This window comes from Mya arenaria, chromosome 8 (assembly GCF_026914265.1).
Source record: "Mya arenaria isolate MELC-2E11 chromosome 8, ASM2691426v1".
Lineage (NCBI taxonomy): Eukaryota > Metazoa > Mollusca > Bivalvia > Myida > Myidae > Mya > Mya arenaria.
Window position 1 is genome coordinate 61,936,965 of NC_069129.1, and position 17,358 is coordinate 61,954,322.

At 35.6% G+C, this 17,358-nt stretch overlaps 1 protein-coding gene across 2 annotated transcripts in view; it reads left to right on the top strand.

Annotated features, from left to right (window-relative positions):
• Positions 1 to 3,760: 3,760 nt before the first annotated feature.
• Positions 3,761 to 17,358, top strand: part of LOC128242128 (aquaporin AQPAn.G-like) — a 70,963-nt gene continuing 57,365 nt past the window's right edge. The window contains exon 1 of one of the 2 annotated variants that reach the window (XM_052959171.1): positions 3,761 to 3,896. In XM_052959171.1, the coding sequence (XP_052815131.1) occupies positions 3,879 to 3,896 (18 nt within the window). In that variant the 5' untranslated portion in view covers positions 3,761 to 3,878. Of the gene's footprint in view, positions 3,897 to 17,065; positions 17,268 to 17,358 lie in introns of those variants that run through there. The other variant, XM_052959166.1, reaches the window with a different exon arrangement.

Below are 17,358 nucleotides of genomic sequence, written 5' to 3' on the forward strand. Positions count from 1 at the left end.
ATATTTTTCATTTATCTGCAAATCTTCATAAAGTTCATCTAAATGCATTTCATGAAATATATCGTAGTCACTGTATATATACTCATTCATGTCTTTTGTTCTCGAATTAAAGTCGCCAAATATGCATATTTTATCAAACTTATCTGCAAAATGGTCAATATCATTTTGTAATATCAAAAACGGGTCGGCACTAGCATAATCCGAGTTTTCGGGGGGCAAATATACAACACCATACAATATATCACCTCTGCCTGTAATTTGGTCAGACATAACAAACCATAACACAAGGTCACTATCTGAATCAATTATAGAAATATAAGGTACTAAATCATTCTTAATGCCTAAGCATATCCCACCTGATTTTCTTTTAGCAATATTTTTCCTATGTTTAAAAAACAATGTAAAATTTTCGAGATCTACTGCGTCTAAAGAATCAGTTTTTGTTTCTTGAAACCCAATTATGTCAAAATCATCAATATATGTGCAAAATTCTGGAATAATTTGTTTCGAAATAAGACCACAAACATTAAGGGATAAAAATTTAATAATCCGTTCTTGGCCTAAGTCTTCACTTTCTGACCTAAATGTATTGTCATTAACACTCTCCTCCGGCCTGTCCTAAACACATACACCGGCAGTTTGCACATTTTCCTCGGGGTTCGCCATGCTTGACGGATCAGGCCCGACGGGGGTAGAAGTGTCGTCTCGGGGTCGTTTCAGAATAGTCTCGTCAAGCGGGGTTGGTGGTGAGCGCTGCGCTGGTCTGTTACGTACCACTGTTTGTTCGGGGTCCAGGTTAGTCAGCACGTTGAATCTGTTCGGAGTAGAAAAGTCTAATCGCACTGGATGGCTCTCTAATGTTTGTATATTACCAGTGCGTGGCCGTTCGTGAACAAATGACCTAGCCGGCGGCTGATATTGTTGAGATCTCGAATACTTCGGTTTGGGGAAAATGAGAGTTGATGTAACAGGGTCGTACACTTTGTTGCCAACATACAATTTATCCCGTACCAGCTTGCATTTATCAGATACCAGCGGGTCCGCTTTATATCTACGCATTACGCCGTACAGTTCACGTCTACGTTCTTCCATTTCTGGGGGAAACTGTTCATTTATGTAGAAGCCTGACTTTTTCATATTCAAACGTACGCCGGCCTCGCGTACAGATTCCCTATCACTAAACCTCTCGAACTTTGCTATGATCGGCCTTGGTTTCCCAAGTCGAGAGGGGCCTCCAGAGCGATGTACTCGATCAAACCGTATATTTTGAACATTTATCATACTGTTGTCCCGGTAGTTATTGTGTCGAATACAATCAAATTGGCGCTCAATATAGGCGATACTCAATAATGATAACCCATAGTCGATTTTCATCGAACCACAAACCATATCATCCACATACATGTATGAATTCCCTTTTTTAGTCAAACATCAAACATGTATATCCAAATAAGTGTTCAAATGTTCAAACTACAATTTATATTTTGAAGTTATTTTCTATCATTCAATGTGTACGGCTTATATGTATTCAATATTCATATCTAATTTATGAGTTGAAATAAAAAGTGTTACTTTCATATCAAAATCTAGTACGGAAGCGCACTTTCGATTATTTTCTGTTCGGTGATCATTTATAGTTGTCCTTTTCGATTCGATTATCGATTTATGAATTTTGTCTCAAATTTGTCTGCTTTAGTAGTAATCGTATTAAAGTCCCGTAAGCCACGAGCTGTTCTCCATCCAAGTCCGTTATTATTTAGGGATGTATAATTATAATTTTGTGTGTATGTCTAAATGATTCTCTTCACATTATTGACATTTTAACCCTCAAAATGATCAAAATGCAATTACATAATGCAGCAAAACCGAAAGCGTTTAATAAAGTTAAACAGTTATTCCGGTAATATGGTTATAAGACATATTTATCACTGTTTTACTCAATGATATCGAAATTGCAGAAAAAATATTGTTCTTAAGCATAAAAGTGATTTTTTCGTGAAGTGCTAACCCTAGCCGGCAACGCAAACAAAAACAGATTTTCAAACACCTGACTCACTAGACCACTGGGTCTTCGGTCTTCGAAACATGTTGGCGATATTTTAACATCTTCAGCATACATTCATAACATACTGTGATAATGTATTTCAGCCAATCACGCAACAACAAAGCATGAGGAAATTTGGTCTTCAAAGACGATATTTGAGCAAATATCAACATTTGCTGAAGAGTTCCAGCTTTTAGTATCTTAGTTTCAACACCGCTAATGATTTTACAACACTTTATTTCGGAATGCACAAAAATGCTTTTCACAAACACATGAGCGACCTATCTGCAGGGTTTTTCACTTAACAACCTTGATGTTATGAGTCAGATAGAAAAAAATATATTGACTCTTATTATTACAATCATCCAAACACTTTAAAATTTGATCAGCTTATGAATAGCACAAATAAATTAACATTGTTAAGATTATCTTTATTCTGTAAAAAAATAATGTTTTTGTTTAGATAGTATTTTATGCCGGTGTTCTTTGTTCACATGATATAATTTTATAATCATAATGATATGTCTCATTCTCCATCTTTGAACTTAACCCATTATCGTTATCATTATTATTTTGTTTTAAACATGTTTAAATGTTAATATTGTTTATTGTATTGCATTGTTTTGTCAGATGCTCGAAATGAGCCTTGACCAATTATAAAACTTTCAAACTTTACCTTCTTATCTGCCCATTAAGTATTTAGTAAGTCAGTGGACCAGTTTGGAATTTCGTTGGTATTCCCATACATTTCTTTTAATCAGAGCATCGTGATGACCTCTGGAATTTATCAGACATTATATGAGACTTTACCATAGTTATCTACTCACTTCTATTTTTTTTCTCTAATTATTTTAGCCTAAGGTGCACTGGGGCTTTAAATCCGTCAAGATCTTGTCGTTATACATATATATTCCAATAATAATTATTTTTAACAGAATTTTTTTATAAAGACAAAATCGCTTATTCAAAATCATTGGCATCAGGAGAAGAAGAGAACCTCAAAAATAACTTAGTTTATGCTTATTATAACACGATTTAAACAAAATAATAACGCCTCTCTATCAAATCCGCTCGGCTGGGGACTGCTTCACTGCAACATGAGCACGCGACATTTTTTTTTTCTTTTTCACAAGTGACAAGCCGATAGTTTTTACCTCATTGCCACGGAGTCTGCTCAGCAATGGCATTTACTTGGAAATTAAAATAATAAGTTTAAAATAGTGCCTGAACTTGTCAATGAGATGAAAATATTTGAATGTTTACGTTCGTTTTTATTATAATTCTTATAAAATTCTTAGATTATAGTTAACGTTTACCGCCTAACGGCTTTCAATATGTTCCACGTTTAAATACTATTTGTGTTAAGCCTTTAATGCCAAACTTTACAGACATGCCGACATAAGTAGATACCTGCAGAAAACACGATATAATCAAATTTATTTAGACCTTTCAAATCATAAAGTCAATGAAGGGTTCGATCGTGGAGATCGTTCTATGATATGTTTTAACTATTACAAAGAGCATTTGTTACTTCGTCTATTGTTGAGTAAAATATTTTGTGAATATAACTCCAAAAAGGTGCAGCACGAACTAAATCATAATTTCAAGAGCATATGATTTTTTTGTTAAGATCATTAGTTTATATCTTATAATAACCTCTGTTCATGGGTTTTATTTGTGTTTGATATTCGCAGATATATGCAGCACATCGTCAATAGTACATACAGACTTATACTCAACTCATTATTATTTTATTAATTCACAGTTTACATTTAAGTAAAAGCATGTGAAAACTCATTATTACTACATGTGGAGACAAGTATAAAGTGGATTAATGCGGGCTTCACAACAGGTTTGGAGTTTATCATTATACAAAACAATTATTATTAGTTATTTAGGGAAATGTGGTTAGTTCAAATAGAATTATTTAAAAAAAATCACTTAATTGAATTAAGTAACAATATAATCGAAACAAAAATACGATAATAAAAACTAGTATTTACACCTCAACTTCCTTTCCTTAAATGAACTGCCTTTCGGCAATTGCGTTTATCATCCGATGAGCCATTCGGAACTCCTCGGCCATTGTTATCGAAAACAACCTCGAATGTATGCCGATACAGCAGTAGAAGTAGTTCGTAAAATTTTGAATTATATCATAAATTAAATGTAGTAGTTAAGCTTTCATTTGTTGTTCAAAGTTTAAATTGATTGCCAGTGAAGTGTATTATTGCAAACGTAATTATGAATACCAAAAGTTAAGTCATTAAGTTTAACTGCAAAATTAAATTATTACGCGATCTCCTTGCAGCGGACTTAAACATACCAATTTCTGAGTATGTAAACCGTCCATATACATCTAAGGTTGTTTTCGATAAAAATGGCCGAGGAGTTCCGAATGCCAATGAACGCAACATCTTCGGATATGTTCGGATCGCGAATCATCGCATAACACATTCGGAGCTCCTCGGCCATTTGTATCGAAAACGACCTCGGATGTATGCCGGTACATCAGTTGAAGTAGTTCGTAAATTTTTGAATAATATCATTAATTAAATGTAGTGTTTCACAGTTGTATTTATTGATCTAAGTTTAAATTGATTGCCAGCAAAGTGTATAATTGCAAAATTAAGTTTCCCAAAAGTTAAGTCATAAAGTTTAACTGCTAAATAAAATTACTTCGCGATCTACTTGCAGCGGACTTATACGTACCACTTTTTGAGTATGTAAACCGTCCAAATACATCCGAGGTTGTTTTCGATAAAACGGCCGAGGAGCTCCTAATGCGCATTGTTGATCATGTTATTGTATTTTGTCAGCCGATCCCGTAAAATATAACTCAACATTGTTAAATATGTTAAATGTATTGTTGCCACAAGTGTTTCAATTTTACGTTTAAAAGTAATTTCAAGATGTTGATCTTTTCCCGCGTTATTGTGACGTCACTTGATGAGCTGTTTATGGCTACGGTCTGGTTGTTCTATTTATGGAATGGAAGAGAACGGATTACTGTAAGGTGTTCTTAAAAGAAATGAAGATTTAAACAAATTGTTTTCCTTGAGGTATCCGGGTTCTTACAATTCAACACTTCACTAAAACTCAGGACATAAGGTCCTGAGTATAAACGACAATGTATGTAAACATAGAACACATTTTACCATTCGTCGAAATATTAAAATGTTCAAAACAAGTTTGCTGAATTCGGTCTTCAAGTTTTGATTTTTCAAGTTTGCTAACATGTTTGCAGGTACTTTTGTTTGATTAAGCCAAACGTGTTAATACTCAATTGAATATGGGATTGACTTGATGTAATTGGCCTAAACTGAATTATGGCTGTGTAACATGTCTATATAGGTCAATACACTTAATTTCGAGTCATGGGATGAAACGAGTTTACTCCAGTAACTGATTATTATGGTTTTAGCTATAATGTTTAGAGAATATCTACCAAGTTACGAGTCGAGCATGAAACGTGGAGAACTCTTTCTAGTATATGTAATGGGGCGCAAAAATACAATTAAGTTGCTCCAACAGATCTAGGTTTTCAAAGCCCCAGACATCACATCCATATGTTAGAAGGGGGACAATGGTAACATAAAACATCTTCAGTTGTATGTCCAAAGGCAAGTCTAGGTTATGAATTCTAAGAAATAAAGCATGCATTGCTTTGTTAGCCTGGCTTATTGAATATTTACGAGAACGAGAGGACGAGAACTAAACACCTAGATATTTGTATTCGTAACCATCGCCTTTTCTAGGTAGTTATGCTAAAGTTAAATTTCTTCAGATTTCTGGCACAAAAGACAATTATTTTAGTCTTTGAGAGGTTAAAATTTAATTTGCCCTGACAGTAATCTTAAAAACAATTTATTCTTTGTTGAAAATCACATTCATTGACTGCAAAGAGAACAGTGTCCTCAGCATACAAAGAAATAAGTAATTGAAGGTACATACATGTCGTATTTGCATTTACTTCAATAGAAACACTTGAACATGTTTCTTTAAGGAATACATCTAAATCATTTGGGTAAATTGAAAAGAAAATCGGAGAAAGATTTTCTCCCGGACGGACTCCACAAACGCTTGGGAACATAGGAGACAGTTGTCCATTGATAAAAACGCACGATTGTATATCATTGTACATGTTTTTTTTCTACATACTGTGATGATTTTAACTTGTAAACCAGATTGATTTAGCTTACGCCACAAGCCCAGCTCTCCAGACAGAGTCAAATGCGGCCGAAAAATCAATAAGTGAGCAAAATAGTTTCTTTTTCTGAGCTCTAAAAATCATTAAAAAATGGATAAATATTGTGAGTCTATAAACCGCCTACAAACAAAACAACAACATATGTATCTTTTGAAATGAGCTGCAGCTAAAAAATAGTACAATATTTACCAAGTGTACATTACACAATAAGCCATCAGCATTGCCGGCTTATTGCCGATGGCAAGCAAACTGTGACGCAAAAAAGTAGATTGAAAGTCTTGAAGCATTTTTATAGCACATATAAACATAGATTTTTTTCAATTATCGTTTGGTTTACAATAGGAAGCTGTTTGGCAAAATAACAACAGAGGACAAGAGCTGCCGTAGGATAGCACGCTTTACTATACCCGCTTTGTCTTAGAAATGAATACAATAATGATGTAATATGTGCCTGTTAAAGACAAATTAAAAAAAAAAAGTTTTCAATAACTAACTGAAAAACTTCAGTCCTCGTCGTGAGATTCAGTTAACACTGTTTTCTTTTCTTCTAATTTCATTAACAGTGACCTTGATCTCGACCCTAGGGACCAAAACTCCATAAACACTTCCTTCGTATCAAGTTTGGTCACAATATGTCAAACCTTACTAAAGTTGTTTAGTACCAAACGGATATCTATTTTAAATAACAGTGCCCTTGGCTTTGACCCTAGGAGACCCATTCGCAATCCCATTAAAGGTTTCAATAAATTCTTCCTATATACAATTTTTGGTCGCAATATGTCAACCCTAACTTAAGTCATTCAGTACCAACCGTTTTTCTATTTTTAGTAATAGTGACCTTGATCCTAGGAGCGTCAAAAAGCGATCCCATGAAAGGTTTCCATAAACTTCTCCTATATACCCAGTTTGGTCACAATGTGTCAACTTAACTAAATGTATTCAGTGCTTATCATTTTTCTGTTAGTAACAGTGACCTTGACCATGACGAATGGAGCCATAATCACAATCCCATGAAAGGTCTCTATAAACTCTTACTATATACCAAGTTCGGGTGCAATAAGTCAACCCTCACTAAAGTTATTCACTACTAAGCACTTTTCTTTTTTAGTAACAGTGACCTTGGCAGTGATCCAAACTTGCCCATAAACTTTAACCAGTGTTTCTATGTCGATCAAGGGCCATAATTTGTATTTAGGATAATATGGTGTAAAGCAACATAATTGTGTGATAGTCCTGAACAACTGTTTGAAGTATGCAGTTTAATGAAAAAGGGTATTGACGTTATTAGTGAAAACCCCAGCTTGCCCTAAAACTTTAACAGCTCACAGTGTGCCCTAAAACTATAACTTAAGTTCCTAAGTCAATCAGGGGCACTAAGTGCGAAAATATGTTAATCGGTGGTCCAAACTTAAAATGTGCACGGTAAAACAACGGTACACTGATCATTGTGTGTGTGTGGGGGGGGGGGTAGCGTGTTTAACTCCACCCATAACCGTCAGTTTGGTTGTCTTTTAAAGTAAAGTATTTCTGAAAAGTATAGATGAACACAATAATTATATAGATAAGGCGGTAAGATATTAAGTTCTGATGTTGAGAGACGATGTGTGTTGGTTATTCATTATAATTGGTGGGTGTAAGTCGTTTTTTATTACTTAACAGTCGCTATAGACAATTTCACATCACTGATGCTTTACGGCAATGTCAGTATCTTTATGACATATATTGTCACTTTCTGTATCACAGATAGTGTTTGTGTCTATATTACGGACAATATCAGAGTATTGATGTGTATTTGTACATCGGAAAAGGGTCAGACAATATCCCTATATTGATGTATATTTGGGGATGGTAACGGCGCAGTTTCAGTATTTTGGCGTATATCTGACATGGGACTGTTCAGACAATATCATTATATTGATGTATATTTGGAGATGGTAACGGCGCAGTTTCAGTATTTTGGCGTATATCTGACATGGGACGGTTCAGACAATATCCCTATATTGATGTATATTTGGGGATGGTAACGGCGCAGTTTCAGTATTTTGGCGTATATCTGACATGGGACTGTTCAGACAATATCCCTATATTGATGTATATTTGGGGATGGTAACGGCGCAGTTTCAGTATTTTGGCGTATATCTGACATGGGACGGTTCAGACAATATCCTTATATTGATGTATATTTGGAGATGGTAACGGCGCAGTTTCAGTATTTTGGCGTATATCTGACATGGGACTGTTCAGACAATATCCCTTTATTGATGTATATTTGGAGACGGGGACTGCACAGTTTCAGTATTTTGACGTATATCTGACATGAGACTGTTCAGACAATATCCCTTTATTGATGTATATTTGGAGACGGGGACTGCACAGTTTCAGTATTTTGGCGTATATTTGACATGGGACGGGTCAGACAATATCCCTTTATTGATGTATATTTGGAGACGGGGACTGCACAGTTTCAGTATTTTGGCGTATATTTGACATGGGACGGGTCAGACAATATCCCTTTATTGATGTATATTTGGAGACGGGGACTGCACAGTTTCAGTATTTTTACGTATATCTGACATGGGACGGTTCAGACAATATCCCTTTATTGATGTATATTTGGAGACGGGGACTGCGCAGTTTCAGTATTTTGACGTATATCTGACATGGGACTGTTCAGACAATATCCCTTTATTGATGTATATTTGGAGACGGGGACTGCACAGTTTCAGTATTTTGGCGTATATGTGACATGGGACGGTTCAGACAATATCCCTTTATTGATGTATATTTGGAGACGGGGACTGCACAGTTTCAGTATTTTGGCGTATATTTGACATGGGACGGGTCAGACAATATCCCTTTATTGATGTATATTTGGAGACGGGGACTGCACAGTTTCAGTATTTTGGCGTATATCTGACATGGGACGGTTCAGACAATATCCCTTTATTGATGTATATTTGGAGACGGGGACTGCGCAGTTTCAGTATTTTGACGTATATCTGACATGGGACTGTTCAGACAATATCTCTATATTGATGTATATCTGGGGATGGGGACTGCACAGTTTCAGTATTTTGGCGTATATCTGACATGGGACTGTTCAGACAATATCCCTATATTGATGTATATTTGGAGACGGGACTGCGCAGTTTCAGTATTTTGACGTATATCTGACATGGGACGGGTCAGACAATATCCCTATATTGATGTATATTTGGAGATGGTAACGGCGCAGTTTCAGTATTTTGACGTATATCTGACATGGGACGGTTCAGACAATATCCCTATATTGATGTATATTTGGAGACGTGGACTGCACAGTTTCAGTATTTTGACGTTTATTTTACATGGAACTGTTCAGATAATATCGCCATTTTGATGTATATTTGGGAATGGGGACTGCGCAGTTTCAGTATTTTGGCGTATATCTGACATGGGACGGTTCAGACAATATCCCTTTATTGATGCATATTTGGAGATGGGAACTGCGCAGTTTCAGTATTTTGGCGTATATCTGACATGGGACGGTTCAGACAATATCCCTATATTGATGTATATTTGGAGACGGGGACTGCACAGTTTCAGTATTTTGACGTTTATTTTACATGGAACTGTTCAGATAATATCGCCATTTTGATGTATATTTGGGAATGGGGACTGCGCAGTTTCAGTATTTTGGCGTATATCTGACATGGGACGGTTCAGACAATATCCCTTTATTGATGTATATTTGGAGATGGCAACGGCGCAGTTTCAGTATTTTGACGTATATCTGACACGGGACGGTTCAGACAATATCCCTTTATTGATGTATATTTGGAGATGGCAACGGCGCAGTTTCAGTATTTTTACGTATATCTGACATGGGACGGTTCAGACAATATCCCTATATTGATGTATATTTGGAGACGGGGACTGCACAGTTTCAGTATTTTGACGTATATCTGACATGGGACGGTTCAGACAATATCCCTTTATTGATGTATATTTGGAGACGGGGACTGCACAGTTTCAGTATTTTGGCGTATATCTGACATGGGACTGTTCAGACAATATCCCTTTATTGATGTATATTTGGACACGGGGACTGCGCAGTTTCAGTATTTTGGCGTATATCTGACATGGGACGGTTCAGACAATATCCCTTTATTGATGTATATTTGGAGATGGTAACGGCGCAGTTTCAGTATTTTGACGTATATCTGACATGGGACGGTTCAGACAATATCCCTATATTGATGTATATTTGGACACGGGGACTGCGCAGTTTCAGTATTTTGGCGTATATCTGACATGGGACTGTTCAGACAATATCTTTATATTGATGTATATTTGGAGATGGGAACTGCGCAGCTTCAGTATTTTAATGTTTTTTTTTTACATTGGACTGTTCAGACAATATCTTTATATTGATGTATTTTTGGAGATGGGAACTGCGCAGCTTCAGTATTTTAATGTTTTTTTTTTACATTGGACTGTTCAGACAATATCTTTATATTGATGTATATTTGGAGATGGGAACTGCGCAGCTTCAGTATTTTAATGTTTTTTTTTTTACATTGGACTGTTCAGACAATATCTCTATATTGATGTATTTTTTGGGGATGGGGACTGCGCAGCTTCAGTATTATAATGTATTTTTTTACATTGGACTGTTAAGACAATATCTCTATATTGATGTATTTTTTGGGGATGGGGACTGCGCAGCTTCAGTATTTTAATGTATTTTTTTACATTGGACTGTTCAGACAATATCTCTATATTGATGTATTTTTTGGGGATGGGGACTGCGCAGCTTCAGTATTATAATGTATTTTTTACATTGGACTGTTAAGACAATATCTCTATATTGATGTATTTTTTGGGGATGGGGACTGCGCAGCTTCAGTATTTTAATGTATTTTTTTACATTGGACTGTTCAGACAATATCTCTATATTGATGTATTTTTTGGGGATGGGGACTGCGCAGCTTCAGTATTATAATGTATTTTTTTTACATTGGACTGTTCAGACAATATCTCTATATTGATGTATTTTTTGGGGATGGGGACTGCGCAGCTTCAGTATTATAATATATTTTTTTACACGGGTCTGTTCAGACAATATCGCTTTATTGGTGTATGTTTGGGAATAGGGACTTTTTTTTAAATCATATATAAAAAAAGTATATTTTACATGGGGCTGTTCAGGCAATATCGCTATTTGAATGTGAGTCTGTGGACGGCGACTGTTTAGTTTAAGTATATTTACATGTCATATATTTTACATGGGGCAGTCCAGATATTATCGCTATATTGATGTATATTTGTACATGGAAGGCTGTTCAGGCAGTAAATTTATGCTCGACAGGAAATAAAAACGCTCGTTGTGATGTGTTTTACATATACAGATATGCTAATATGTCTTTTATACAAGCATTGACAAAGACTAATTCACTAATGGTTCAGTTTAGACTTTCCTGAAGTTAACACACTTTTTCAGTGGGTTAATATCTCACTGTTGGAAAAATCGATCACACAAATTCATTTCGCGAACACCGAAAAATGTCATTATCCTCCATTTTTCATAAAAAGGAGATTGATTACGAATGTAAATCATATTAACATATGTCCATAGAGATTTATTTATGTTTAATAGTCGTAAATATTTGCAACTCATCGTCATAAGCACATGTTAATGAACTCATGTGTTTGTATGCTATAGGCAAAAGAACAAGTGACAAAAAGAAAAACATAACTTCGTTATCTCGATATAATATACAGACTCATATAAAATATTATTTAATAACGAATAAACACTGTGCTGTCTGTACGCCGCATACTTATAAACTCCTTAGTGCAACTGAACGTTAGTAAAATTAAAAGCAGGTGTACATAATCAAGTTATGGGTAATCCATCAACATCTCCGGCGTATGGCCTCTGACAGGCAATAAGTGACGTAAAAAATAGGTTTAAACAGTCATGAAATATTTTATAGCACATATAAACATAGTTGTCTTTTCAATTATCATTTAGTTTACAATAGGAAGCAGTTTGGCCAAAATCATGTTGAAAAACATACTTGTTTTCGGTGAAAATCGCTATGGATCTGCAACTGGAAAAGGTAAGCAAACTTTTTTTCTTTTTTTTTCAAACATAACGGACAGACATAATCAACATGATCAAACACTATCTATGTGCGAAAAGATGTTGATTGATGGTCCAGATTTCGTGAAATGTATACGGTTGTTCACAAATCATGGTGTGGGTTGGTAAGTAGCGTGTCAAACCCCGCCCATAGGCTACATCTTGTTACATTCAAAAGTAAAATATTTCTGAAAAAATGGAAAAAAAAACAACAAATATCTAGATTACGCGGTTTGAAATTATATTCTGATATTGAGAGAGGATGTAAGTTGTTTATTAGTGTGAATCGTTATTTAATTACTAAACAGTCGCTTTAAATAAATTTCACATCACTGATGTTTATCGACAATATCGGTATCTATATTATTAAATATCTATATGACGTACAATGTCACTATCTGTATTATAGACAGTGTCTACGACTATATTACGGAAAATATCAGAATATGTGTATTTTGGGAAAGGGGGTGTTCAGTATCAGTATAAAGACGTATATTTTACATGTGGCTGTTCAGATAGTATTGGTAAATTCCGTTAGTAATGGTTTAAGCCATAAAACATTATATTTGGAACGGAAACTCTGCGATATGATCTTTTGTCTTAGTCAGTTATCACTGGTTTGCAGATATTTACGCAAAAATTTGCTAATTCAAAAACAAAAAATAAAAGAGTTGGAAAAACGGTAAATCTGTGAGAGTGCAGCTTTAAAACGCTGTATTGATATTTTTTGAAACGTTGACTTATTTTGATGTACAATTCAAACGCCAATGCACTCAAAACATGAACTAAATCAATGTGACGTCATTTGCGAGTATATGAGAAGTTTTACGAACAGTTTTGGAGCGTTTTTCATGATAAACCAATAATTGCTGTCAAATTACTTTTTTCCATGTGGTAAACAAAAAAAGTATAGATATCGATCATACAATTTCATTTAGCGAACACCGAAAAATGTCATTATCCTTATTTTTCATGAAAAGGAGATATATTATTAGTCGTAAATCGGTCATTCACAATCTGACTATACTGTGTCTTATCATGAACATAAGCTTGGACTCCTTCTGTATCGGTTAATTTGTTCAACTGAAACTTTTAATGCAACTCACCTGACTGACAAGTTTATATATTCGAGCCAAAACAAACAAACACAAGTGGTCATCATTTTTTAAATTTTCCCATAGGCATTCAGCATCCTTTAGAACAAAATTATACCCGTTTGGTTTCCAACTGGGTCTCCTTCTTTGAAATTAACTGTGTGTGACGAACAAGTATTCCACATAATACGACTAGTCAATATAAAGGAGCCAATTACTTGAAGTATACCAATATACTTTTCATTTGATGGTAAAAAACTATCTCATTAACGAAATGTGAGCAAATGTACCAGTATAGGGCACCAGTTCAGGTCTGTCGGAAATATTTCACGGGGAGGACTGAGATACAAGGTACCAGATGTTCATGTTCTTGTTTCATATAACCTTGGTTTAGTGTTCGTTTCATGTAAAGTTTGTTTTCACATGCACGCTGTTGACATTCTTCGAAATCCTGTTAAAAATATTGTTTTATTGAAAATGCGCGTTTGTGTTGTGCTTCCATGGAAAGTCTGTTCATTATACTGAGATACCTGAGTTGCCATAAAGCAGGATTGGCACAACTTCGTTGTATCCAAACCATATTAGAAAGCCAACCACATAGTTCCACCTATGGTAACGAATTTATGATGTCATACAATTCACCATTATTTTTTAATTTAAAATGGTATGGTATAATAACGGCCTGTAAACGCCAGCTCCACCACTTTACGGTGGTGCAAAGAAAAAGAGCTGTCGACACTTCTGTGGTGGAGCTGTGCCCTATGTTTACATGAACAAACGTGAGTATGATTTATATTTTATTTGATAATTTCATTTAACGGACATATTTCGGAAATCGGAGAATGTGGTACCGTGTAAGAACACTTCTACTGTAGGCTGGTTACTATTTCGTTTCAATATTGTGCAAACTGTGGTGCCAGGAGCTTTTCTCCCGAATCAGACTTGTGCATATTTTGAGATCTGATTGAATAGCAAGTACATTTCGGTGCTTACACACCCCGTAAGAACATTCTCACGCATGCAAACATAACTGTTATGTATAGTACCTAAGCCGAAACACAACAAAACTAATAAGCACTTCTTAAAAAGGAAAAATGCACATATTTATAAAAGTGGTGGCGCTGTTGCCCTAGTGGTGGCGCTGTCGAGTAGTGGTGGCGCTATCGAGTATGTTTTGCTCTTGAAGTAATATAAAAAGTTTACGCTTTTGGAATAAATGCTTATTAAGTTGCTATGTTTAATATTCATTGAACATTATGCTGGTTATGCATGACAAAACAGGCGTCCGCAACAAACTAAGTAGTGGTTTGAAAACACTTGACTCCGAGATGTGAGTAGCAATCAGTCCTATCAACTACCATTTGACCAAGGTTACGCTCGTTATAAACAACATCACATTTTGAAGTATTGTATTGGTAAATCGCGAGGCAAAGATCTGACAAATGTACAACATTGCATTCAATCCATTTACGGATAAGGATGCAAGAGCCATATCGTCAGCAAGCGTAGGGGATGGGTGGGGGGGGGAAGGGGTGGGGGGGGGGTATTAAAACATTATAGAAGCGAATGTCATGTCCACTCCAGATTTAATTTCATTAATAAAACCATTTATAAAAAGGAGATACAGCATCGAAGAGATTTTCCGTCCTTGTTGAGTTCCTTGGCGTACATCTGAACCAGGTCATTGCCATTCCTTGATAGTTAACACAACTCCTCATGTGAGAATACATGGCAAAGAATGCGAGGATACTAGGTTAGTTTATTTTGCATTATTTAATCAGTTTATACACAAGACCATCGTGTCCTACCGAATCGAATGCCCTTTTACCGTCCACATAACACACATACGTTTTTAGTTTAGTTTGTTAGCAAGTACTGTTTTACACAAAATAATGATACATCATAAGACACCTCATATTATCTTAGAAGCCACACTGCTGCTTATTCATCACTGACATCATATCCGTGTTGTAGCGCTGTAAACTATAATTTCAAAGAGTTAGAAAAAAAACTGGAGATAAAGTTATAGCTCTGTTATTGTCAGGATTATCCTTCTGTTTGTTTCCACGTTTATGTAACGTAAAAATAGCTCCCAGGTTCAAAGGTTCTGGGACATCGGCAGCACGTAGCATTCAAGCGAACATGTTAGCAATGATTGGAGAAAGTGTATATCATGAGTTGATGACACAAATCATCATGACCCGAAGCGTTGCCCTTTAGACACTCGAGTATTTCTGTTTCAACAAATCAAGGTAGTGGTGTGATCTGGTTTCATTTCACATTAGGAGTTGTCTATCCTAGAAGAAACGGTTCGTTTCCATTTGTCGTGATATTCAACGTTTCCTAATGACGTTTTGATGATACAATCCCCACACTGTGCGGTTAATTGTTCACGGTTTCCAACAACAGACCCATTCATGGTAATTCCAGATCCTAATTGGTTAGAGGTTTTATATCTTCTATTCACAATGTTCCAGAATCGATTAGTTAGTTTCGGTTGTTGAATTTCACTCATCGTTTTGTATACTCATATATGTATCAGGACTTATTATGTTACTTGCGAAAATTCCGTTTGACAGCTTTATACTGTTTATGAACATTGTGTTTACTGATGACCTCTCGGCACCACACGCGCCCTTCCACCCTGTCCGCGTGCGCTGTTGCACGCTCGGTGTGCCAATATGGTATAAGATGTTTACTGAAGCCCTCTCGGCACCACACGCGCCTTTCCACCCTGCCCACGTGCGCTGTTGCACGCTCGGTGTTCCAATATGGTATAAGATGTTTACTGATGCCCTCTCGGCACCACACCCGCCGACCTTCCACCCTGTCCGCGTGCGCTGTTGCACGCTCGGTGTTTCAATATGGTATAAGATGTTTAAGATTTCAACCTACGTTTTAAGCCAATGAAATTTCATACAGGCAATCATAAAGCACACGACTTAATCATTAAGGTGTTTAAAGGTCTGCATACTGCCATTCACCCAATTCACATTTCTTGCGTCGGATTTTGCTTTGTCAATGTATCAGTCAATGAGGTTGTATTCTAAGTCAGTTAGATGGCCTGAATAATTTTTAATGAATAATAAGGGCTCGTTCGCTACGCTCATTAAGAATTTATTTCATGTCATCTAACTATGACCTATAATTTTCTTCGTTTAAGCTTTATACGAAAAGTCATTTAACTTGGTAGTTTATATATCATATGCTTATCGATAGCAGATATACTCATCCTACAATGTTCAAAATATGGCAGTTCTATATCATTTGTTATAAAATAATTATTCCTTAAGATGTCATGTTCACCAATAATATATCGATATATATCTAAATATAAAGATATCTGGCTTAGTACTTCTGTGTGAGTTAGTTCAATACGCGCCTACGTAATTGAAATTCCTGTTTAATAGAGTATGCATCGCTCCTTCCATTCAATGCATTCATGTACCGTTCATAAACATGATTATGACGTACAATAACATGAGTCATGTTATTATTGTTGACTAATGTACCATCACATGTTTCAGTGGCCGAAGTTATTTCAATTTTAACTAATGAGTTGATTTTGACGGGTTTTTGTGTAACGATTTTATCTAAGCAAGATCACTCTGACATGAAGGTGTTCCAATTTAAGTTTTGAAATCTTTCTAAATACCACATCTTATTATTAACAAGTTATCACGGATTCATTACAAAGTGATTATTCTTCAGAGTGTTGTTTAAGTGTTTTGAACAATCTTTTATTCACGATGAGTCGACATTTATTGTTTCATTATGCGTCTACAAACAGAGGTAATGTTTTCTTGTATTTCATTACCCAAATTCTCTTCTTAAATATTTTTAGTTAAAATGCATACATTTTGTATTCGTATTAACCCATACT